This window comes from Spermophilus citellus (assembly GCF_964194105.1).
Source record: "Spermophilus citellus genome assembly, chromosome: 10".
NCBI classification, from domain to species: domain Eukaryota; kingdom Metazoa; phylum Chordata; class Mammalia; order Rodentia; family Sciuridae; genus Spermophilus; species Spermophilus citellus.
The window spans coordinates 125,732,706-125,759,780 of NC_138197.1; the positions used below are offsets into that span (position 1 = coordinate 125,732,706).

Sequence of the window (27,075 nt, forward strand, 5' to 3'; positions counted from 1 at the left end):
TTTCAAGGGATTTTCCATTTTCCAAAAGAAAGGGTACCTTAAGGTCTCCAAATTCAGACTAAGTAAAAAATCACTTTGTGAGGATGTATTCTTTGAAACTCCCCTTCCCTCTGAGTCACGATGGGCAAATCTCCTCCATAGTTCCCTCATTCTGAACAGCACTGCAGGGCATTATATAACATTTAACTGAACAGGATTCCAAATCCTAAAAGGATGCTTCTATCCTGATAGCTAGCTGACTCTCTCGCCCTCCAGTGGTGACTGAGAGAAGAGAGAGGAGAGAACACAAAAAAGGGCAACCTCCTTAAAAGGAAAGCACTGTCCAGTGATGAAATTTCCCCAGGAGCATAAAAGCCTGGAATGAAACTGATGCTAAGTCCTGGACTGAGGATGCGAATGTTCTAAACATGTAAATGATTTCTTACCAACAAATCATGGCCTCCTTATTCCCTCTCAACCTATAAAGAAAAAAGGGTAAAGAAGCATATGAAGGTTGCCAGGAAGAAAAAACAGCCCTGCCAGGGGGCTATGGAAGAACACTCACCTTTCCATTCGCCAGGAATGACTTGCTAAATGCAGAGTAGACACTGCGTGGCATAACCAAGAGAGGCAGAAAGGGAGAGAGAGGAGAGCCATAGCTTCCATTTCCTCCTCCCTCTCCTTCAAATGTCTTTTAAAGCTGGGGTGACTGTCATTTATACATTTGGATTTGCTCTGTCAGGGTTAAGTTCCACCTGCCTCTGCTATACCCGGAGTGACTATGGGTTCCCACTGAATGCGTTGTTTGCCAGTAATAAAGCCATAAAAAGGAAACATTTTTTATAACCTTCATTTTTAATAAGCTGTTTAGAGTAAAGGCAGCAAAACTGCCTTTCCAAAGCCAATCCTGAGAACCAAAGTGAGTCAGGAATCAGATTTCCTATAACCCAAATTCTTCTGCAATTCTTAAAAGGAAGTCACTCCCTCTCCCCTCTTTTTGGCAGGCTACAAGAATCTCTTCCTACCTCTGCAGTCTTTCTCTCCCTCCCTCTTCTCAGAACCAAGACAAAGAGGTAGACAAATCCCCACAGGGTCTTTCCTGAGCTACAGCTGCACAGTACAGGAAACAGGAATCTGGTATGGAGCTGAGGGAGGGGGACAAAAAAGCTACGAGAGACACACACACACACACACACACACACACACACACGGACTCAGACACAGACCAGCGCTTTTCAGCTGATAACAATAAATCTGGCCTTTCCTAAGAAGACAATCATAATTAGACCTCTGCTGGTTATACTCCACCCCCAGGCTCTACTCAGATCCCACAGATGAGAAAAGAAACAGGCGGAGGAAGAACAAATCTTACCTGAGTTACCATTTTCTTTTTCTCCATAAACCAAGGGGAACAGATGATAAAGCTTTCAAAGCAGCCTTGCTGGGGCACACCTCCTCGGCTTCCTTGGCCACCCCCTCCCCCCCAAAGCTGGCTATTTAAGGGTGGGTAATTGACTCCCCTTTACACCGTTTTCCTTCCTTTTTCTTCCTAATGTTTCTTCCTTTCTTTTCTCTTCCTCTCTGGCAGTCTCTCCCCCTCCTTCTTTCTCCAGCTCCCTCCCATATCTCAGGCAGATGGCTGAAGGAAGCCCCACCCCTGAATGCCTAAGGTAATTAATCAGAGCAGAGCCCCACCTCTTCCTCCTCCCCCCACCCCTCCCAGCAGGCTGACAGCTCCCAACTCCAGAAGCAGGCCTGCTGGAGAATGGCAGTTTGGTGTGCACTTTGCTTTGCGCACGCGTGTGCTCCTGTGTGTGTGTGTGTGTGTGTGTGTGTGTGTGTGTGTAGGGGGAAGGAAGCGGAGAGTGAGGGAGGGGCAGGAGCCATGTGCTGGCACATTTTAAGGATGTGACGGGGACACTAATGATATTGCACTGAAAGCATTCATATCAAGTCACTATAATTAATGCAGATTTAAGAGATTACGACCATGAGTATGTGATAATACATAAAAAATGAAACAAAAAATTTTTTTTTAATCTTCACCAGGGCCAGGGGTGTGGCCCAGTGGTAGAGAGCTTGCCTAGCACATACCAAGCCCTGGGTTCCATCCCTAGCATCACAAAAAGGAAACAAAAAAATTTTTTTTCAGTGATGTATAGTTGATAGAGCAGATTTAATGACAAATGTGAAGCAGAAGGTGTTTAATGACCGCTGACGTGAAGGCTTAAGGGAAATACACAAGAGAGTATGTGTGTCCTAGAAAACCACACCAGCCCAAGGAGAGCAAAGGACTTTGACTTCCAGGAAGGTGGTCAGCAAAGTGCTTTTTTTTCCCCCTACTTATAAGAACTGGGGATTCTGAAAATGGTGTCTACAAATAGAACCGCTTAAGAAACTTCAGCTATATGGGAAAGTGTCCATAAATTTGACTGCTTAAGGCTTCCAGCTTCATTAAAAATTCCAGGTAACAGGGATTCACCTGTGTTCCAGCCTCTGGTGAAAAAGAATAAATCCTTTCTTAAATGTATACTGGCATCTGTGTCACTACTGTAAATACTGTTACTACAGAGCGCTATAAATAGGAGGTTTAAGAGAATGTTTACTGAACACAGGAGTTTCTTTAAAGTTCTCTTATTAAAAAGATATAATGAAAAAAGCATCAAAGAGGGAATTCAATCCAGAAGCCCTGCTTTAGTGACGTTGGAGGACTCTTTAATTTCTGCATATAAATTTCATAATCTCCTTACTTATGTATGCTCATTATGTAAATGTTTGATGATTTTATGACTTTGTCATTTGTCTCATAAACATTAAGATTCCCTAATTTTTTTTAGTAATCTGATAGGATTCCATCCTAAAGGATTGACATATTTAAGTTCTGCCACATTTATTATGTTAATTTCTCAAATAGACTATCCAAAGATCAGAGTTAATTCTAAAATTAAGCTTCTTATTTTTAAAATAAATACACAAGAAATAAAAATTTAAAATCAGTAATCACTGAGAATAATAGTTTGTTACTGCCTCCATGAGAATTGTTTGGCACAATGTAGATCAAGTTTTTAAAAATGTCCTGTATAGGGGTTGGAGTTGTGGCTCAGTGGTAGAGCACTTGCCTAGCATGTGTGAGGCCCTGGGTTTGATCCTCAGCACTGCATACAAATAAATACATAAATAAATAAATAAAGTAAAAGATTCATTTACAGCTAAAAACGAAAATTTAAATAAATAAACAAACAAATAAAATGTCCTGCATAATGCCATTAGTTTGCAATTTTCCAATGCTACATCACCGTGTTCTCCCCTATTAATAATCATTTTAAAAACAATTCCAAAAAGAACACAGGAACTACACAGCCATCTATAGAATCTGTAGATAGCAGCACAATCAGCTATTTACAACAAGATGTCAGGCACTCTTCAGGCATTTTACACATATCTGTATACCTTTAGTATAATCCAAAACACATAAATATATATAAAAGAAGGGGCTTGGGCTGGGGTTGTGACTTAGCAGTAGTGTGCTTGCCTAGCATGTGAGAGGCCCTGGGTTCGATTCTCAACACCTCATAAAAAAATAAGTAAACGAAATAAAGATATTGTTTTCAACTACAATTAAAAAATAAATATTTTTTAAAAATAGAATGACCTTGTTTTCAAATATTACAAAGGAAATTAGAAACAAAGAAGTAGACAGAACTAAGTCTGTTCTTATTTAGAAATCCTCTGGAAGTCAGAATATTTAGTGCTCTTGGAATTTGCAACTGAAAAGCCAATTGGAAGGAGATAAAATGCAATTAAATCTTTTCAAAGACAAAGTGAATAAGTAGAAAAGGGCTAGGTAAGTTTCACTGGAAGCCAAGTATGCTGAAAGCAATATACTTCTGGAAAAATGCAAATCATATTTATGGGAAAATTGTGTTTTCAGATTTAATACATGAAATAAACCTGCAAATCACTGTTATCCCATTCTCTGCATCCACCGGTCCACTATACTACTCTTGGCAAAAAGCCCCCAGAAACAAGAAGACAGATGTACCCCACATACCATCACCACTACCACATACACTCCTAACCTTAATAAAGTCCAACTACCTTGACTGCTAGGTGTGAATGCAATCTCCAAGTACCCTGGAAAGAGACAAGGCCCCGAGGAGAATTTTTTTTAATAAAAAGACAAATCAAAGATTCCTACATGTGAAGAGTCTAGAACTAGGATAAGGGTTTCCTTGGGCTCAAGATCCACACTGCATTCCCACACTTAGGACCAATATTATACAGTGCAAGAAAGAGACTATACAAGCTTCAAGTGAAAAATGGTAAAATGATTTTTATAAACTCCCTAAAACACAGAACCCAAGTGAGCACTGGACAATGAGATTTTTGAGTGTGTTCCTGACTTTAATGACTGGCATTCAGAGAGGACAATTTGCTCCCAGGTACCCAAGAGAAAGAAAAGCAAAACAACTGGAATCTTTAGGTGGCTAAATGTGCCCAGAATATACCAAGGAGAAATTCATTTAAGGGCGCGCTCTCTGTACACACGCACATGTGTGCTTAGGAGTGGAAAGACAGGCATAGGTTGGAGGGTTGGAGAGGTGGGAAGATAAAAACATGTTATATGATTGTCAGCTAAAGGAAACTGTATCCTCCTTCGGATCAACCCCTAGCTTCCAGCAAAATGGACTTGGGACATAGTAGGTATTCAAGAAATATTTGTTCAATAAACAAATGAAGGAAAGAAGCACTTCTAGTTGTCCCAATTTCTTGACAATTTTGTCAATGTTTCGTGCAATCTCCAGAATCCCAATGGCCTTTCCCCATAACTACTCAAATGATATTTATCTTACCGAAATCACCAAAGGCCTTCAAATAATAGCCAAATTCAATGAATCAATCAATCAATCTCTCTCTCTCCTTTTTTTTTTTTTTTTTTTTTTTTTAATGGTGCTGGGGATTGAACCCAGTGTCTTGCGCATGCGAGGCAAGCACTATATATAGTCCCAGCCCAAACATCTATATCTTCTTTGACTTTTCTGTGGTGTTCTCTCTTTCAGGAAACTCTTGCTCTTAGCTTCAAATAATACCAGACTTTCCTGATCTTTTTTGTTCCTTGCTCACTCCTTTCTTCAACTTCTATCACCCTTTGACCACTTCTTATTGCATGCTAGAAGTTCTTCACCCCAAATGCACAGTTCCTCATACAGGTACTTGATGGAAATTTGTTTTTCTTATGTGCCTTTCTGTGCAGAGGACCATATTATTCATCAGATTTCTAAAAGGGTAGAAACTTCAAAGAAGCTGACACTGCCAACCATACTGCTGTGTTCTAACTCATTCCACACTTCACTTGCCAACCATTTACTCAGATGCCCCCTGCACTTCCAATTCCAGCACACATCTCTCCCGAACTACAGATCAAAATATCCAACTGCCAAATAATCGTCAACCACATTTTAAAACCCTTCAAATTTCTATTATTTAAAAGTCTAAAGCTAAATTGATTCTCAATTGAATCATTAATTCATTTAACAACTATCTGAGTGCTGTGTGTCAGGCACTGCTCCAGGCACAGGGAGAAAGCAATACAGACAAGGAGGGAATATTCCTACTTGTGGGAAGCTCAGATTCTAGCACTCATTCTACCATGTTGCTTTCCTGGTGAATGGTTAAGTTTCATGACAGATAAAACAGCTATCGTTTCTTGAGAATTTACTCTGAGGTGGCATCTGATAACACAATGAATCAGATTAGATAACTAATTAATCCACTTCATCTTCACGACAACGATGAGATCTTTTTGAAAATGAGAAAACTAAGCTAGGTGAGGGTAAGCATCTTGCCCCAGGCACTCAAGCTAGCAAGCTTCAGAACTCAGAATCAAACCCAAAGTGATGGGCTCCTCATCTTTATTCAGTAACTTAACAAGTCAGAAGCTTAGGGTCCTTTGATTTCTTTGGTATGCCCTTTCTTTCCATCATATTACCACAAAATCAGTCTGACCTCTTTATTCTCTAACTGTTCCCTACTTTTTCTGCCTTCAGTCTACCACTCTTCCCATCCAAACTTCTCACTACCCACTACCTCCAGAGTGATCTTTCTAAATGCAAATTTCATCATGCCACTTCCCTGACAAACACCCTCAACTGCTTCCCACATCTGACAGGGTGGAAGAATCCTAATTCTTAAACAGGAACCTAAAATATAATCTGGCTGCAGAACATCTGTCCAGAGGCACTGTCGGTCCCCTCCAGTGTCCTTCCCTGCCCCCAAAACCCTGAGCAAACTGCAGTGGGTGCCTCCACACACCATGTTTCTGTTCTCCCTCTTTCATCATGACTTCTGTTTGGCTAGGTTAACTTCATGGATCTACAACTCCAGAAACTTTCTTGACTCCATCTGCTCCCACATTTGGGTTAGGTACCCCCCCCTCACCTGTGTGTACACAGTACCCTAGTACCTAACCAAGGGACATAACTGGAGTTTATTATTTCTGCATAATTCTGACTAGCCTGCAAGCAGTCTGGGGTAGAAATCATGTTTTATGTCACACCCCAGTTCTTAACCTAGTGCTTTGAATGCACTGTAAATGGGGGGATAACATGGAACAATGCCTTGATTTCTATCTCCAGCCATTACATAGGCATAAATGGATCCATAAGATTGAAGAGTAACTTTATAGTTATAAAACTATTATAGAAACATTATTTCTTTCAAAAGCATGTTTAGAAATATATTCAAATTTATTAAATTCATTTAGCATCTTTTTAGAAAGCTGAAGTGTAAAGTAAGATATACAAAAAGAATGGGAGAAAAGGTTTTATTTTCAGCTTTATGGGAATAGTTGAGATTTTCGACAGAATAATACCCACTAATTAAAACACACACACACACAACTTTACATGTTCTTGCTCTTCACAACTTTATAGTTGTGACTCAACTTCCCTACCTTCCACCCACATACCAGCACTGTTATAAAAGCAAGCCCAAGAGTCCCTGAAGAGAGGCAGGTCTTGCTCATATTTTCCCAGGCTGCCTCTGACACCCAAGTGAAAAGCAACATTAAAGGGCTAGCATTTCCTGCAATAATAAAAACTTGTTAGTAGAAAAACTCTTCATAACACGCCCCCATACAATAACCTTAACTAAGTGTAAATAACAATTTACACCTATTACGTATTAAATACCTTCCCAGAAGCATCTCTAACCTTTGCCCCAACATTCCCTTTAATATAAGTGAAGTCAAATTAGAGCTAACTCTATTTACAGTCTGCTAGCTTCTTCTCTCTAGTTTAGGCAGGGTTCAGTTAGTTACATAGAGAAAGAAAGGTGAGAGAAAAATTTGAAATTAACAGTTTTAAACCTTGTATGTTTATTTTTAAAAATAATCATTTATTTCTCATCCCCCCATACCCAACCTCTAGAATGAGATCACAAATAACATAGTAGGCCATTGGTAAGACCAGAGGAATTAGAAAATCTATGTCATGAATTAATTTCTAGTTTTGGATAACTTACTTTTATATCTTTAAGACATCCCAAACTCTAGAGAACTAGAGTAATTTACACAACTGAAATTATGTCTACATTCTCTGTATTCCGTGAGAAATTAAGGAAAAGGTTCTCACATAAATATTAAAAAGAAATGGGATATAAACAAATATATCAATAACTGGATTATCAAAAAAGCAATAAATGATCAGGCAGGGAAAAGTGAAGCACACTGCTTTCCTAACACTGAGGTCTGCCATGATGTCTCTATTATTAATTTACTGGAGACTCTGCTGCCTGCTCCCCTTTATACTCTGTGCTGGCGGTGTCCAGCACATAGCACAGCTCAAAACACACATGACACATGATTCACAATGAAAAATATGAAATAAAGAACATATCTATCACTGTACACCCAGGTCAGCTTCCTGCAAAGAAATGGACAGTGTACATACTAATTCATTCTCCAGCATTCTGACACTAAAACATACCTCAGTACCAACAGTACCTTTTAGGTAGGTGATTTTCTGTCTCTCTATCTTCCAGACACCTAATATCCTTCTGCTGTCTTTTGTTGTACTAAACTCTCAAATCAGGACTTTTGGCTAAACCTCCAATAATTTAAGACCCTCCTTCCTTGTCCTCCATCTACCCCATTGCTGCCTAGGTGGCAGGCAAAGTAGCCCATTATCACATCTTTTCACTAAGGATAAACTAAGATAATAAACAATGTACTCAATTTGCTACAACAGTTACATTTCATCCATCTAGCCAGAGTAGGTAAATATTTAATTCAGGAGTGTCTAGAAGAATAATTTCAGACACAGTTTCTCAGATTTTTTTCTAAACTCAATCTTTTAAAAATAAAATCTAGCAAGCCTTTATCTATTTGTTTTTCCTATATTTTATACTTTGTCCAGATTGGGTCATACAAAAATTATAATAAGAAATTTCATTGCACACCTGTGTGGGGGCAGGAGTACTGGGAATTGAACCCAGGGGCACTTAACCACTGAACCACCTCCCTAATCCTTTTTTATATTTTATTTAGAGGCAGGATCTCCCTAAGTTGCTTAGAATCTCACTAAGTGCTGAGGCTGGCTTTGAACTCATGATCCTCCTCTCTCAGCCTCCTAAATTGTTTGGATTACAGATGTGTGACACCATGCCTGGCTCAACTGCACAAAACAATAAGGCAAGCCTGATTTTATTAACAATAAGAGCAATGAAAAGTCAAGTGTGTAAAATGCTTTATTGAACTTTGTTTCATTATCTCAATGCTATCAATGCTAAAAATGCTCAATTAAAAATGGGTGCAAATCCTAAAAAACACTATTTTTCATGTTCTTAATAATTTTCAGTTGAATAATGTACTGACACACACCACCACAAGTATTATGCAATGAGGAGCTTTGATTTAACTAAGTATAAGAATATAACAAAAGCTAAAAAAGAATATTTTATAACTACAGTTAAGGCATTTGTGAAGCAAATACCTATCTGCTGCTCATTTATAAATGTGCTGAAATAAAATTGCTAACTTAACAGAATTAATAAATGAAATTATAAAATAGCTTTGGATTCAATTTAAAATTGTTTTTCTCAATCCCATTAATTTGCTGATGTGGTGGAACAGAAGACATACCCTTAAATTTTAGCATCCCATTACCTGAATTTTTAAGCTCCCTTAATTTCCGATAGAATAAACCTACTAAATGAAACAAAGTCAGGAAAGGCGCGGCTTCACATACTGAGTTCTACATACACCAGTACTAAATCTTAACGAGCAGAAAAGATGTGGCAAAAGGGTGGCAAATTCACCTTATCAAGAATAAGTAAAATTTTTGCAAAAGACTTTATCAAACCATGTCATGATTTCTAAATGGAAATTCTTTAATTCCCATTGCAAATTTTTTTGGGGGAGTTGGTCAATTTTTACCTAACAAATTGATTTACATGCTATAATTATTTTTTTCACATATTTCTAACACCTCAATTCTTTTGGAAACTCACTTTTTCCTCATATAATTTTATATACATTATAGTTATTACAAGTCCCATACTTTGCTAGTTAGGTCTCAGGAATTTCCTCTTTACAGATGTTTCTAGTCAGAAGCCCATCAATATTTACTGTTAAGAAGATTTGCCTCTAATCTAGTCTCATGACACTTCCAGTCTTAAGCTGTTAGAAAGACCAGTCCACTGTTTTGTGTCAGTAGAAAAACAGTGCATAAATGAAATCCACAAATACATCAAAGTCTCATTACAGTGAAAGTAACACATTCTTAACTTGTATAATCAAAAATAATGGAAACTGTTATATAAAACACATAATACAAACTGAAGTGTCTGAATAAAAGAGAAGCATAACCACAATCCAATACTGGAAGCTTCAGACACAAATGCAAGCTGAGTGTACTCTGGAGAGCTTATTTGGCGGGCCCAATTCTAAATAACCTGTTTTAGGGATGGCAATGTGGTTCAGTGACAAGGTCTTAGGTTTCATCCACAATCAAAACACACACACACACACACACACACACACACACACATATGCTTGGTTTAGATTTGGGGCCTCAAATTCCTAACAAGATGTACTAGTCTGTCATTTCTTTTAACCCTATGAGTTCTTGCCCAATCTGTAACAGATGCCAACGATTAGAGAAATGACCATTTGAAAGTTAAAAAAAAAAAATTGGTGATGGCCATGAAAAACAAAATATAAAACTAAGAAACCAAGAAGTATCTATAATTCATAATTAACTATATTAACTTTTTATTTTGCTATTCTAGCTTTTCAGCACAATTAATATTTCAAAGAATCCTAACATATGAGATATCTGCTGGTCAAACCCCTTCATTTTATAGGAAAATGTAGTCAAGAAAAATGAATTTGTTTGAGATGAGCATAGAGATAATAAACTACTATAACTGGAGCCATAATCCAAGACTCTTAACTTCAATTTGATTTACTATATTGCTATTAATTCCAAGGCAAATAGATATTCAGGTATATGCTTGATAATATCCTAACATCTTCTGATTCTGGATTACAAGTTAATTAAAATGCCACTTATCACAAAATAATCCAAAATGTTAAACTAAAAATAGTCTAACATAGTCTGTATGTGAAGAGAATGCTCCCTAATATATATTACTTTTCTGAAAAATCCAGCAACATTTGGAAATTGCCATCTGTATCTCGCCTCTGCCCAAAATAAAGCCTCAAGTTTACTATAATACTTTTGGCTTTGTTGTGTTACATTTGTATTGCCCAGCCTACCCTGTTTTAAGACACAGAGATACACACACACACACACACACACACACACTCTCTCTCTCTCTCTCTCTCTCTCTCTCTCTTTCTCTCTCTCTCTCTCTCTCATATGAGAATCTCTCTGAAGTTTCAGAACTTCTAGAGGTGAAAGTCAACCTCCCCTGTCCGGCACCAACAATGTAAAATTCAAACCTCCTGCTACCGCAAATTAGCAAAATATCTTGGGAAATCTGTGTCCTGAATGGTACCAGGTCAAACGACAGAAACCCTATAAGCATTTCATTCCACTGCAAAACCTTCACATCCGCCAAAGAGTACTTAGTAAACAAACAATTTATAACCCTCAGCTTACCTGGACAACAGGATATTGATAATCCATACAATATACACCATACATAGCAAAGGGGGGGAAAGAACTTCAGATAAAGACAGTACAAAAACCGACTAAGTTTTTGCCTTGTTTGATCTGGCTGTCCAGTCCAAAAGAACTAGGAGCACCAAAAAAAAAATTCCTTGGCTGACTTCCAGTCTACGCTGTTGATAGGTATGCTGGCTCAGCTGATGAAGTTGGAGCTTGGTTCAGACCAGGCCTCCAGCCCAAAAGGATTCAGGAATACACAGAAGAGATGTTCAGGGAAAAGCAAAAGGCTCCGACAGCATTAGTAGTTACAGACTGAAAACTGCACTAGAGATTTGCTGTTACTGTTGGTCTGAAGCTGACAACTCCACCAGAAACTCAATAGGCAAAGAATGACTGCCAGGGAAGGGAACATGGGCTTCTTAAAGTGGCACACAAAAACGGTAGGAAGCACAAGGTATCTGGGTGCCAAAATATTATATATGTCCCAGGCTTTGAGTGCGTCAGAGGGAACACTCCCAATTCAGGACATGGAAAGGCAGATGGGACTGGTATTATTTCTATACTCCTTCTTGGGTGGGAGCGCGCGCGCGCGCGCACACACACACACACACACACACACACACACCACACACCCTTCTCACTGTCTCCGGCAGAGACAGGTGTTAGGATTAACAGCATAAACCCCTTCTGCTATGGAAAGAAATGGAAGAAAAGAGTTACAATGATACATGCAGTAAAGCGATCCCTTTCATGACACTGTATGTTTTTATATCGTTTAACACCCCCCTCCTTGTGCTTTTACAGAAGCTGGGACAGCTGGCAGGATCAGCACTAGAAAAGAGGAAGGTGGCCCCAACTCTGAGGCAACATGAGTCCACTGGAGGCCTTCAGATATGCAGGGTACTCGCTCAGCTGTTCCAATCAAACTTGGAGGGATTAACTCTGGCTGCCTGCAAAAAGGTGGGGGTGGAAAGGTCTTTTCAGAAAAGCCAGTTGCTTTTCCTCTTTTAGGAAGCTGCTATACCCACCATGCCATCATTATGTACAACACACATAGGCACACATATTTCTACAACCAGTATTTTAAAAAAGTAACAAACATGGACAGATGTGAGGTTAGTTAAACAAAGCACAGCAGGTTAGAGTTGGCTTCAGAGCCTAAATGGCACTTCTAAAACCAAAGAATTGCTGCATAATTCTTAGAAAATAAGGCACAGAGTAAGCGGAACGTGAAAACGAATGTTAATTAAGAGATACATCAGTTAACCATTTTTGCTAAGAAATTCTCTGTTGGGGACAAGTATTCAACAGTTCAAAATGATGAATAATTCTAACCTTGTTTCAGAGGCTATGACCTCCTAATCTTGGAGAGCCAGTAATATTACAACATGCGTTCCTAGGATTAGACTGTGAGGATTAAACGCAACTGTGAGGGCATCTGTGAGAATTTATGTATTACCAAGTCCCACCTGCCTCTACTGCAATTTTTCTCCTTTTATGGTCACTGTAATTTATTTTAGGATTGTTCAAAAGAAACTGTTTTTTAAGGGTTAAAATGGTCTTAGCCAATCTAAAGATAGTCCTCTTGGTTAAACATTTATCTTAAATCAATTCTAACAGATTAAGGGATCAAACAACACACTACATTATCTTTATATTGCCAGTACTGATTCTTTATGTATTACACATGAGGAACAAGAATAAATTGATTCCACATAATTTTTAAAAAGTTACTGAACATCTATTACTCACAAGTATTATGCTGAGCACTTGAGAAATGGATAGAACCCAGTTTATGGAAGAAAGAGAACAGAATAAGCAGGCAAAGGCAAAAGGTAAAACATTGCTATTACACAAAACTCAACATTGTAAGCAACATCTCATAAGTAGAAGAATATTTTTTAAAAGTTTTTCTTAAAAAACACTTATAAAGTCTCCACTTTCCCATCATTAAAACTCTAAGACTGCTACTTGGCCAAATCTTCACAGAGATTATCAAAGATTCATAACATCTTGGATCTGATTGGCCACATCGTAAGGACTGTGGTATACATTCTCACTGTCCCTATAAAGCTATCTTAAACAGCAACTTGAAATGGCAAATTAAGAGATAACAAAAGGGACTGGGGATGTGGTTCAGCACTTGCCTAGAAGGTGTCAGGCTCCTGATCAACCCCAGCACTGCACTGCCCCCTCCCCCCAAAAAAGACAAAGGGAATGTTTCTGTAATAAAATTGCACACTATATTTGCTCCTCTAATTAAATCAATTCTCTAATTGCCATTAGAGACACTGCATCATCTCATTTTCAGTCTACATTTCATACACAGCAATAGCATATCTGGTCACATGTATACTTATAAACTAGTATCTTAAATCACTATTAAATCTTCTGAGATTCCTCTTGATATGAAGACTGAAAAATGATATAATCTTTTATAAACCATAGAAGGCCATAATAATTAAATACAGACAAACTTACAACTTCATGAGTTAACCCAATTCAGTATCTGGTAAATTAATTACACAAGATGAAATTCCAAGGTGGTAATATACTAAGATAACAGAAAATAATTCAAATCCTAAAACAACTGACATAATTTAAGCATAAAAGTGATCCCCAAATAGGTTATAGGGAAGCCGAGTCAATTCCTGGAGATTTAAATTCTTCTTGAGGATAGATCTGTATCATATAAGGTGAAAAGACATGACTAAAACAATATTAAGAGAAAAAATCATGTTGTTGAATAAAGTGTAGAGTATAATTACTTACTTACTAATTTGTAAGCTTTATAAGTTATGTATATACGCACACACATAAAACTTATTACACTGACATATGCCATATTTATGCATTGTATATACTATATAATGTACATAATATATGCCATATATGTGTTTGTGTGTATGTATGTATCTCTCTCAAAAATACACATGAGACAAAACCAATACCTCTGGGGGATGGGATGAAAATGTAGCTGGTTTTCTCTTATTACCTTAGATATAAATTTATATTTTTCAAATATATTATTTGAAATTATTATTAGCTATTATAAGTTATCTTGTTAAAAGTTTAAGGGAAACAAAATAGATCCACTTTCATTATAGGTATTTTAAACATTAATAATAATAATAATATTAATAATAATAATTAATAATACTCTCTGGGTTTCTAATTTATACTGTCATACTTGCTTTAGCTAACATGCTGGCATAACTATAAATTCTCACTTGGGACAGAAGAATATAGACAATAAACCACCTCAAACAGATGTCTTACCTAGATTCTGCCCAAATTATGCCCAGCTCTAGTTTACATAATCAGCCCTTCAGAAAAATGGCAAAATAATTAAACATTTTAATTTTAGCTTCCTATACCTCATGTTGCCTTTTTACTCACTTGCTTCTGTTGGAAAAAAAAATTAAATCTGAACAATTTAAAAGACCAATAATCTAGTCAAACCAAAATTCTAATATTTATAGAAAGAAAGGTCAACTTTTCATCTGAAAGACAAATTATTACAACAAAAATTACAAATCTTAGAGTTGAAGGCCCTCACTCTCCTCTTTATAGTCTTTGAGCAGAGTAACATTGCTTTATATATTCAGATTAACAGAAAGAAATTCTATGCACAGATCAAAAGCTTAACATCACTGTTTCAGCATTTTGTCCACTTACCTATGTGATTTTAAAAAACAGAAACAACAACAAAAAAATGTTTCCCAACTCAGAAATTACACTTGATTTCTTCCCCCAGAACAGACTGGATATTTCCTTTAAATTTTAAATACTATCATATTCCCTCAAAAACTCCAGAAATAGGGGATGGGGTTATGGCTCAGTGGTAGAGCACTCATCTGGCAGTGTGAGGCACTGGGTTCAATCTTCAGCACCACCTATATTTTTTAATTCCAGAAATAAAATGGTTAATTTTCTACAATAAGCTCAGAGTTATTTGCTGATGATGCCAACCTACTTTATTTGGAAAAGTATATACTCTGCAATATTTTAAAAGCTTTTATAGTATTGGATCGTGAGTTCAAAGTCAGCCTCAGCAACAGTGAGGTGCTAAGCAACACAGCAAGACCCTGTCTCAAAATAAAATAGGACTGGGTATGTGGCTCAGTGGTCGAGTGCCCCTGAGTTCAAACCCCAATAGCCCCCACACCCCCCCCAAAAGTTCTTGTGTCCTGATCAGTTAAAAGTATGAATAAAGAAAATAGCTTTTCATGTATATTTCCACACATTTCATTAGCAGAGCCATGTACATCAACTCATTTTTCAATATAGGTTTCAATACTGGCACAACTAGAATAGTCTATTAAATAGAGTGTGATGATATCAGAGAGAAATGGATCTAGACCTAGAGATAGACCTGAGATTTAAGAGCAAGACATCTAGAAGTATGAGATTTATGAAAGTTAAATTTTGCTAAGGACAAAATAAACAATCTAACAAACATCCCGTGTCAGAGGACATGACTGATGACACTACAGTATCATCTACACATCTAAAATCCTTGAGGGTATTAACTACAGCAGTCTATGAACTGTTAGTGCAAAAACACACACAAGCTACAGGAATAAAGAAGGCATACCCGTAAGACACAGAACAAAGACAGTCAACACAGGAACTGAAGGGTGTGCACAAGCAGAGTGCAGGAGAAAGGTAAATGTACCACTTGGGCCCTGAGAGGCTGACTGGCCAAGTGAGAACAACACTGTTAAACCAGGAAAGCTCAAAGCAGGGACTGATTTGAAGTTATTGTGGAAGGATATTCAATAGAAAATGTCTAACAGGCACTCAGGGTTTTAGCCAGAGGTCAGCATTAGAAATGGAGATCCAAAATGAATATAATAAGAGAGACAGCCAAGACCGTCATGGAATTGAGACTTGTCTCCCACATAGATGTGGTCCACAGCATTTGATGAATATCAACCATGTACTCCCTCCACCCCCCCAAAAAGATAGAGACAGAGAGAAAGACAGAGTGGGGAGGGAGAGTGATACATGGATAGAAGGCAAAGAGCTGAAAATAGAACCTTAAGGAATACTCACTCATTCCAGAAGGCAGAAATAGAAACAGGATAAGAAGACCAAGCAGGATCCTAAACTAGTCACAAAAGCCAGAACATTTATTCCTTTTCTTCGATCCTGTATTCCTTACACTAGGGAAGGTATTTCATGGTACCAGAGATAAATATATAACAGTATCAAGCAGAAAGGTTAAAGAGAATGAGAGCTTAGGAAAAAAATGACTGAATTGGGCAAACAGGAGCTTAAGAGTTTTGATTGAGCTGTTTTAGTAACATGGGTAAAATGATGATAGCCAAATTGATACATTCTGGATCAAGAATGAAAAATAGACATAAAACCTGCATATGAATTTTAACTATTTCTATCTTAGGATAGTTCTTTGCCTTCCAAGTGTCAAAAAAGTACAAAAACAATTATTGATACATTCAACTCCCCACTGTTGTTTTTGGTTTTTGCCTCTGTGCCTTTGACCACATTGTTTTCTTATCCATTTCAGAATCTCCAAATCTGAAAGTGGGTCCTTACCTACCTTAAAATGCCATTTGTTCCACAAAGCTCATCTTCCTGGCTATCTCCAACAAGAAGTAATTTTTTCTTTTCTCTGAACTTATGTGGTACTTTCTATTTGTTTTTAAGGGTTGTTTTAAGCTAAGACTTGTCAGTTCATCTTTGAATTTCTCTCAACCAAGCCGATGTCTTTTACACAGTATGTACCATCAGCATATGGAAAGAGAAGGTCTGCAATAACTTGCACCTATAAATCAGAGGCACCATGTACAGACCTTCCATTAGATCAAGACTCATTCATTCAATTTTCATTCATTTCAACCAAGATATCCCCAACGTTGTGTGAACTCAAAAGAATGGAAAAAGCTCTCAAAGAGCGAAAATATAGAGGGGGAAAAAGCAGAAAATAAGAAACATCAAAATATCATCTGATGAATGTCATACTTAAAATAATAGCTTGGGGGAAAATAAAGCAGCAGTTGCACCTAAAACCTTCACTGCTACCATCTCACTTTCTAGGGTGAAGGAAACCAGGAATATTTTACAAGCAATTAATGCTTAAAATAAACTGTGAAAAATTAGGGAGAGTTCTCCATATGGATGGGGGGCTGTGGTGGGCTTTGAGATAATGGAATAGCATTCTAAGTGCATAAACAGTATGGCATATGCAAAGCCATATTCAGGCACTTACAGAAGGGCAAGCAGGTAAATGTACCCCCTCAAAAAAGAGGTCAAAAAGCTATTTTAAAATATCCAAAGTTCTCTATCATATGAAAATTGTTTAATTTTTTATACCAATAGAAATCTTTAACTTATATCTACCAGAACACTGAAAATCGAAGTTAAGTACATAACACTCCTTCACATGACACATGAGAGGAAAGAAAGTATGGGGTATCAGAAGAGACCATGGTGAGGCTGAGCTGTGTTATTCTGTTTGGGGGTGAGAGGCATGGATGAGAGTGTAAAAATCATGAGGCAGGGAATCAGCATTTTTTATTAGAAGTGTCTTTCGTTATTCTTTCTTTCTAAATCAGTGAAGATTGAGCAACCCTAACCAAAAGGTCTGAAATCCAAAACTTTCTGAGCACTAACACCAGCTCAAAAAAAGTTTCAAATTTCAGAGCAATTCAGACTTCAAATATTCACATTAGGAATATTCTAAAATTTGAAATCTCTAAAATCGGTAATACTTCTGACCCCAAGCATTTTAGATAATGGATCCATAAATGACCATAAGTAACAGTTACTTAAAATTCAGAAAAATAATTTAGAGAGAGTAAGGGTAAAAGTGTAACATTTTTTTCTTATGGTGGTGAGGATCAAACTCAGGGCCTCTTGTGTGCTAGGCAAGTGCTCTACCATTGAGTCACACTCTCCATCCAAAATGTAACTTGTAAAGCAGAAAACAATGGTAAATATCCTAATAATATTGGGGAAATATGTCTGCAAATGAATTCAGATATATCATTCATCAATCACATCACATAATCAAGACTATCCCCTCCATTAAAACTTTTACCTCAATTAACTAAAAATTTGTGGTTAATTGCAAAAAAAAAAAATGTTCACAATATTTCGCAGCTCCTTAAACAATAAGAGAACATTTTCCTTTACTGCTTGAATTTAGCCTTAGCCTCATGACTCACATTGCCAGGGGACATTAGCAAATGTGACACAAGCAGAGACTTGTCATTCGCATGCTCTCTCTTGCTCCTCTCTGAAACCCTGATACTACCATGTGAAGAAGCCTGAAGGATAAAAGACCAAGTAGATTAGAAATTAGTCGTTCTAGTTGAGCCTCCCAGACCAACCAACCTGCCAACTGCCAGATGTGAAAGTGGTGTCATTCTAGACTATCCCAGGCAAGCTGATCCAACCCAAACTGAAACAGAACCATCCAAACTCCTGATCCACATTACTGTGAATGAATGATTAAACTGTTTTACACCATTAGGTTTCGAGAAAGACTCATACAGCAAAATCTAACTGTCACAGTCTCACTGCATACAAGTATGATAACCTCAATACCAACACCAATACCAAACTCATTGTAGCCTGAAATCAGGTTGTATTAGTTCTCTAACTTTGTTTTTCTTCTTCAAAATTATTTTGGCTATTCCAGGTCTTTTACATTTCCATTAGAACTTCATAATCAGTTTGTCAATTTCTATAAAACTCTGGCCAGGATTCTGACTGAGATTACACTGAAGCTACAGATAATTTGGGTAGAGTTAATACTCAAAACTATTAAGTCTTCCAGACCACGAACATGGTATATCTTTCCACTTCATTCTATTATTATTCAAGTACCATATAGGTTTTTAAAGGTTATGATTATCTTTTCCTTAGCCATGTTCTAAAATCAAATGTTCTGGTCTGGTGATGTGGCTCAGTGGTTAAGTGCCCCTGGGTTTAATCCCTGGTACCAAATCAATTAATTAATTAATTAAATTGTTCTGATGTTTGTGAAACTTATTGCTTTTCTGAAGTCCACTAGATCCCATAATATTCATAAGAAGAATGGTACACTCTGTAAGACAGAGTGATACTGGTGTCAAAAAAGAAAAATACATCAATGAAACAAAATAGAAAGTCCAAATATAACTCCACAGGTGCAAAGGCAATTGAGTGGGGAAAGAACTGTCTTCTCAACAAATGGTACTGGAACAACTGGATAGCCATACAAAATAAAAGTAATACCATACAGAAAATTAAACCCAAAATGGACCATAGACCTAAAAAGGTAAAACACGAGACTTCCGGGGGGGGGGGGGGGACGACTCTCAAGAGAAAACTAAAATATGACATGAGGACTGGGTGCAGATCAATGGTGGAATGCAAGATGACAGGTTCAATCCCCAGCACAAAAAGTGGCACTAAAAAAAGAACCCATAAAAGTACAAACTGAGCTTTACTGAAAACTTCTGCTAATCCAAGGACACCAAGGGAAATAAAAAGACGAGCCATGATTTAGGAGGGAATATTTGCAAAGCCTGTTATCTGATAAAGGACTGGCATCTCAAGTACATAAGAATGTCTCTCCAAGCTCAACCATAAGAAAACAACCCAATTTAAAGAAAAAAAGAAGTGGGCAAAAGATTTAAACACTTGGTTAAAGAAGGCAGTAAATAAGGGATGATAAATAAGAACATGAAAAGATGCTTAATATCATATTCAAAGGAAATTAAAACCACAATGATATCACTACTCACCTCACAGAATGACTAAAATTAAAAGATTGACAATGCCAACTGTGGGCAAGCCTCTGAGGACTAAATGTCTCATACACTGCTGCTGGGACTATAACCAATGTGGAAACAAGTTGGCCTCTATTTATTTATCGGCATGTTATAATAATACATAATAGTTGGATTCGTTGTGATATATTCACACATACACATGGCATAATTTGGTCTACTACATTCCCTGTACTTCCCCTATAGTTTAGCAATTTCTTAAAACATTAAACTTTCACCTACCATATGATCTATGCACTCCACTTCTAAGAGTTCACCCCAGAGAAACAAGAACATAACCATATGAAGATTTGTACTTGAGTGAAAACTCAGAAGATCTGCATAGTCTAAAAGTACAAACAACCCAAATACCCATCAGCAGATAAATTATGAACAAATTGTATATGTGCACAACTAAATGCTACTTAGTAATAAAAATGAATAAAATACCAACATGTGCAGGATCACAGAGGAATCTCAAAAAAATTATGATAGCTGGTCGTGGTGGCACATGTCTATAATCCCAGCGGCTCAAGAGGCTGAGGCAGGAGGATCGCAAGTTCAAGGCCAGCCTCAAGGCACTAAGCAACTCAGTGAGACCCTGTCTCTAAATAAAATACAAGATAGGGCTGGGAATGTGTCTCAGTGGTTCGAGTGCCCCTGATAGGTGAAAGAAGCCAGGCCAAAAAAAAAAAAAAAAAAAAGAGTATTTATCATTATGGTTACATTTATATAAAATACTAGAAAATATAAACGAATCCAAAGTAACAGAAAGCAGATCAGTGGTTGCTTGGAAAGGGGCAAGGGGGAGGGGATGTTGGAAGGCTTACAAAAGGCCATGAAGACACTTTAAGAGATGTTAATGTTAATTATGTTAGCTGTGGTGATAACTTCATGGTTGTACATAAGTCAAAACTTTACAAATTATAAGCTTTAAATAAATGCAGTTTATTGTATATTAATTATACCTCAACGGAGCTGTTAGCAAATTTAAATAATGAATTCCTGCTCCACTTATTAAAATGAGTCTTTGGAAGGTTAGCTGCTTTCTTCGGGGGAGGGAGGAGTGACAGGGAGACAGGGTAAAATCAAAATGTATCCTCAACTACTACAGAGAAAAATCTTATGAAAAGGAAGAGGAGGGCTGGGGTTGTGGCTCAGAGGTAGAGCGCTCGCATAGTGATTGTGAGGCACTGGGTTCGGTCCTCAGTACCACAAAAATATAAAATAAAGACATTGTGTCTACCTAAAACTAAAAAACAAATTTTAAAAAAAAAAGGAAGAACAAGGGTATGACAGCAAATTAGGCATGAGATTTAGGCAAGAGTAAGAGAACAGGTTTTTCTGTAGTCTAGGGTAGACCCTGCTGCACCTCCTGAGCAATTGCACATATCCTCCTCAACTTGTCACACACATCGTTTGTGTCTCTCTCCCTCTAGAAGGGCAGGTTCCCAGTATGTCTGTCTTATTCCTTTAGGTATCCCTAGCACAAAGCAGGTATCACACAGCATGTGCTTGAGAGCCCAGGGTTCTGAAGTCACATCATTTGGGTTCAAATCTTAGCACCATCATTTCCCAGCTATATAATTGTGGAAAAGCTATCTAACCTGAAATTCTTCATCTGGAAAAAGAAAAGTAATACTACTATCTTCTAAGGTTGTGATAACTCAATCAATTTATGAATAAGCCCAGCAGATAGTGATTATTAAATTATTGATGCTGTTACTATCATCATTGTTGTCATCATCATCTCTAATATTTTAGGAAGTGTATTAAGGGAGATTGAGAATTATTTGAATTATGAAGTCAGACCCATATCTGACAGAAAGCATGTAGCAAGCTATATAATTGTGCTAGGAGGAGGAAAGGCGGCAAGGAGCAGAGGGATGTGAGAGGCTTCTACACATACCCAGTGTAGGGCAATAAATTTATGCTGAAATGAGTCAAGTGAAAAGAACATACTAACCAAGAAAGGAATATTAATGTGTTAAGGAACTGAGACAATGTGAGTGATTTTGATGCCCATGCAAATCTCAAGTGAATCTTCCCATACCACTGAAAAACAATGAGAAACTACTCCCTGTGTTCAATGTAAAAAGCTAACTGAAGCTGTGCGCCAGTGGAGCACACCGTGATCCCAACAGCTCAGGAGGCTGAGGCAGGAGAAATAAGGACAGCCTCAGCAACTTAGCAAAGCCCTAAGCAACTTAGCAAGACCCTGTCTCAAAACAAAAAATTAAAAGGACTGGGATGTGGCTCAGTGGTAAAGCACCCCTGAGTTCCATCCCCAGTAAAAAACAAACAAAAACAAAACAAAGAAAGAGCTAAGTGAAGAGGGAGACCACTTGGTTTTGAACAGTAACCTTCTCTGTTCTTGGGTCGTATTGATTATGCTCGCGCCTTACAGATGAACTGTCAACATCTAAGGGCTTCACCTGCCTCTCATCCTACCAGGGACAGGGACAGGGACAGGGCTCTGATAGCAGTAATGCTGCAGTGTGGGAATCCTGGGTTGGCACCAGCCCCTTGCTCCATTCAGACCTGTAATCTCTTCTGACTTTGATTTAATGCAGCAATTACTGGTAACGTGGTTTGAAGGAGATAAATGCCCAGTGTAGCCAGCTGTCGCTGACTCTGCTCATGATGCAAGAACATTTTTAAATTAAAATTCCCTTTATGATAAAGAAGCTGCTTTCCCTGAATGTTTCTGTGCAGCCCTGATATGGAGCTTCCCCCAAAGCGGATTAGAAATTAAAATTGCCCCACCTCACTTCTGCCAAAGCATGCATCTAATTACCCCATACCTAAAATGATTTCCTTAGCCTTAATTTTTCCAGTTCATATATTTAGTTCCTGCCAACAATTTTTTTTCTACTTTTCAAGACCACAGTGTCAGCATTAGACAATTTTCATTAATGAAAACTTGACTCTTCTTTTTGACAACAGAATTCCATTAATTTTATTTTAAATAAATAGGCAAAGTAAACCTTTATAAACATACAAACATAAAAGACTGTTTACTCAACTCATTTGGAAAAAATAAAGAATAGCTGAATATAAATTATCAAAATATAAGGCCAGTTTTATTTTAATGCATAATATAGTGGTTTTGCTATATCTTTTATATATAGGAATCCTATAGTAATTAAGTCATAAATGAAATAAACATAGGTTACTAGTGTCTACCAGGGTTTTCACCCCATGACATAAAACCATTCTTTTATAGCAATATAGATTAAGCACTCCAAGTCAAAACTGCATAATATTGGCAAGCTAGTTAAAAACAACAATAACAAATACCACCAGATAACTAGAGGAAACACAATCACAGTGAACCTCAATAAAGACTATCTAGTACTGGTTCCTGAATCAATGTTTAGATCCAATTACAAAACTTCCTACCCCTAAAAGCAGAAATGAGAAAAAAATAATAATTTATGGTTACCTAGGAATTATCATTTTATTTGCTTGGACAGTCCTTGAGTGCACAAGATCCTAATCAGTTATATTCTGCAAAGTAGAAGCAAAAGACCCAAGATTGAATATGTACTTCCTTTTCCAAGTGCACACAGCACAATTTTAGTGCAAAGGTCAAAAGTTAAGGACTCATTTTCTATTCCACTGTAGAAATGTGGTATCTTGGTCACAATTAATTCATCCCATATTTTTTGATTAATAGCCTCTGGTAACATCCCACTTTCATAAAAGTTGTGTATGTCTTCTCAGGAAATCCATGATTCAGGCTAGATTCCCCTCCAGAGGCCTTGCCACAATCTCCTCCAGTCTTGGGTGAAAGAACATTGCACTGGGGTTGTTCTTGCCACACTAGCACTGCTCCTGAGTGCTGCACAGCTCCACAGCTCTTCAGGAGAGAGCTGAACTTCTCTTCCAAAGAGAGGACAGACATAAGATATATCAATGGGAAAATAACTATGAATACACCCCCCCACACACACACACACACATACACACAGGCCTTTGGGAAAACAGCCTGGCATAATTAATAAGATTAAAGAAGGATTTAGGATAAATAAGATGAAAGTTAGTCTGATCCTTACAGGATTAAACCCCAAATCCTAGTATGAATCCAACAATTTTAAGATCAACACCATATAACAGGATTAAATCAATAGCCGCTTTTGTTTTCATATTGGCAATTTCAGACCTATAGTATCTTAGGGGTTAAATAGTGGGGAGTTTGGGGATAAAAACAAGGGATTTTACTCTGACTAGGACTGTGGAGTACCCTACCTACAGAAGTCCAAAACCTCTTATCTTTAATTCCAAAGTCCAAAAAGCCTGCAAAACCATATCTTTCTTCTTCTTTCTCCTCCCCCACTTCCCTATGGCAGTGGAAGAGGGATTTATTTAGTACTAAATATGACCTAAACCAATGAGGACGTAAGGCTATTATGATGTGAATATTCAAAAAATGCTTAGCTACAAAAAGATTAGTAAGTACCCTAACAAGAGAGCATATGCACTGTATATACTTTCTAAAATCCAAAAGATTACAAATTATGATGCACATCTGACCTCAAGGGTTTCAGCTAAAGGACCATGGGCATATATTAACTTTCCAAATATGCTGTCTTTTGTTTTGTTTTGCTTTTTAATAAAGAGCCAGGGTCTATTATGTTGTTCAGGATAGCCCTGAACTCCTGTACTCAGTGATGCTACTGTCTCAGCTTCCTGAATAACTGGGACGATAGGTACATCGCTGTGCCCAGTCAAGATACTGCTCTTCAGCTTTAAAAAGGTAGCCAAGCATGAATGATGGCAAATCAGGAAACAAGCTAAAACTGCTGACACTTGAAGAAGTAACATCATGCTAAATAACAGTTACCAAACTGCAGCCAATGTATATAATGGACATGTGCAGTGGATAAATTAGAAGAGCCAGGGATCCGGCCAGAACCACACATGCGGCAAAGTGATCTTTATATTTTCAAAGTGACCAGAAAAACACTTTATGTTCTAAGAAAAATTTCCCTAAAGTCTGAAGTGAGATGAAAAAATTCAATCCTAAAGGGATTCTACTATATGTATCTCTTTTAAATAACATTATTGCAATGATAAAATCATTGAAATGAAAAAAAAATTCATGGCTGCCATTAGTTAAGAGGGAAAGGAGGTGAATGAGAAGTGGGTGTGGCCATGAGAGGGTAACATGAGGGATCCCTGTGGTGATGGAAATGGTTATGCATCTCTACAGTGTAGCATCATAACCAGGGTACTGTCAATACCCTGGTTATGATGCTACACTATAGTTTTGCATGAAATTGAGAAAAGAGGGCCTGTGAGATTTCTCTGTACTATGTGAGTGTATAATTAACTGACTAAAAACAGCAATTGATGAAAAGGAAATTCTACCTGTGCTATCAAAAACATTACTGGGACAACTGGCAAATTAGAATATGGGCTGCAGATATAATAATGGAACCTATATTAAATGTCCTGATTTTTATAACTACATGGTTATATAAGTGAATGCCTTTTTTTTTAAGAAAGTAAATATGATTATTTGGTACCAAAAGTGTATTTTATATACTTTTACATGCCTTTTGGGATGAGAAATATATTCATTATCTTGTTTGGGGTAGTGTAACAAATGTTCACCCATGTCAAAACTTCATCAAATACCTTTTTTTTTTTTTTTTTTTTTGTACTGGGGATTGAACTCAGGGGCGCTCAACCACTGAGCCACATCTCCAGCCCTATTTTGTATTTTATTTAGAGACAGGGTGTCACTAAATTGCTTAGTGCCTTGCTATTACTGAGGCTGGCTTTGAACCCGCAATTATCCTATCTCAGCCTCCAGAGCCACTGGGATTACAGGAATGTGCCACTGTGCCCAGATCATCAAATGCATTTACATGTGCAATGAATCTACAATTATTAATTTAGTGTTGAAATCAAGAATAACTTTTATATTTTTAAAATGATTACACCCAATATTTATAATATCATGTGTTTTTTCCTGTGAAATTATCAAATACTTGATGGACTTGACAATGTATTCTTTGTGTTCACTGATCACATAGTAGCGTATAGATAGGACAAAATAAGTATAACAACAGCATTTTTATTTATGACTCGTGTGTCTTAATATACAGTTTGAGCTTTTCTAATCCAAAAATCTAAATCCAAAACTTAATGAGTACCAACATAATGTTCCAAAAGTTTTGGATTTTGACTCTTCAGATTAGGGGAATTTAACCAATAAATATGCAAAGATTCCAAAATCCAAAAAACTCTAAAATCTGATCTGGTCCCAAGTATTTCAGATAAGACATATTCAACCTGTATTAACTAAGTGTTGAGAGAACTTAAGAGATGGTCCCTCAGTAGAATGTTTACTTAGTTTTCTTTTTTTAATTAACATCCTTGGAAAATTATTTTTTAAGAAAAAAAATAAAGACTTGCACATTTCATTTGACTATCAGAGTTTAAGAGTTAAAAAAAAGTTTTCTTGTTCTGGTGCTATAGCTCAATGGTAGAATGGTTCTCTAGCATATATAAGACCCTGAGGTCCAATCCCCAGCATTAAAAAAATAAAAACAAGAAAGTTTTACTACCTCTAGAGGAAGTTTCCTTTAATCATATTAACGAAAACCAAAATATGATTATCAAAAGATAGGTGTTTATTTTACCAAAGGTAATACCAACACAACATGTGACACCACTTCTTTAAAAACTGTTTTTATATTATCTATATGAATATTTAAAACTAAAAAAATAAAAACTTTAAGTTAGAAGTTCATGTTTAAATCAATTAAGGAACAATATAGAATCTTCCTAGAAAGTCTCGGTTAATATTCCAAGACTTGCTATTTCCTAATTGAAACAGCAACAATGTAAAAGGATCAGACACCTTGGAATCATCTTTAAAATACACTGCTAAGTAACATGCATTGCTAAGAAAGCAATAATCTAAAACATGTTTCTTATAAAACCTCATCAAAAAGTATAATATTCACCACCTAAAACAAAATAATTTAGGAAAATCAATTCCTAAATTCTAAAATGGTACAGGGACTGAATAACTTTATCTATCTATCTATCTATCTATCTATCTATCTATCTATCTATCTATCATCTATCTATCTCGAATGCATGATGCCCTGGGTTTGATTCTCAGCCCTACATTAAAAAAGTAAATAAATAAAAATAAAGATGCT

General features: G+C 37.0%; 1 protein-coding gene across 33 annotated transcripts in view; it reads right to left on the reverse strand.

Moving 5' to 3' along the window:
• The window catches only part of RBFOX2 (RNA binding fox-1 homolog 2), a 276,451-nt gene that overhangs the window by 92,284 nt on the left and 157,092 nt on the right, over positions 1–27,075 (reverse strand). Inside the window, exon 1 of one of the 33 annotated variants that reach the window (XM_081309526.1) lies at positions 11,103–11,612. The exons of 29 other annotated variants lie outside the window; for them this stretch is intronic. In XM_081309526.1, coding sequence (XP_081165652.1) covers positions 11,103–11,147 — 45 coding nt within the window. In that variant the 5' untranslated portion in view covers positions 11,148–11,612. Of the gene's footprint in view, positions 1–1,351; positions 1,576–11,102; positions 11,613–27,075 lie in introns of those variants that run through there. 3 more of the 33 variants (XM_081309533.1, XM_081309531.1, XM_081309528.1) reach the window with 3 other exon arrangements.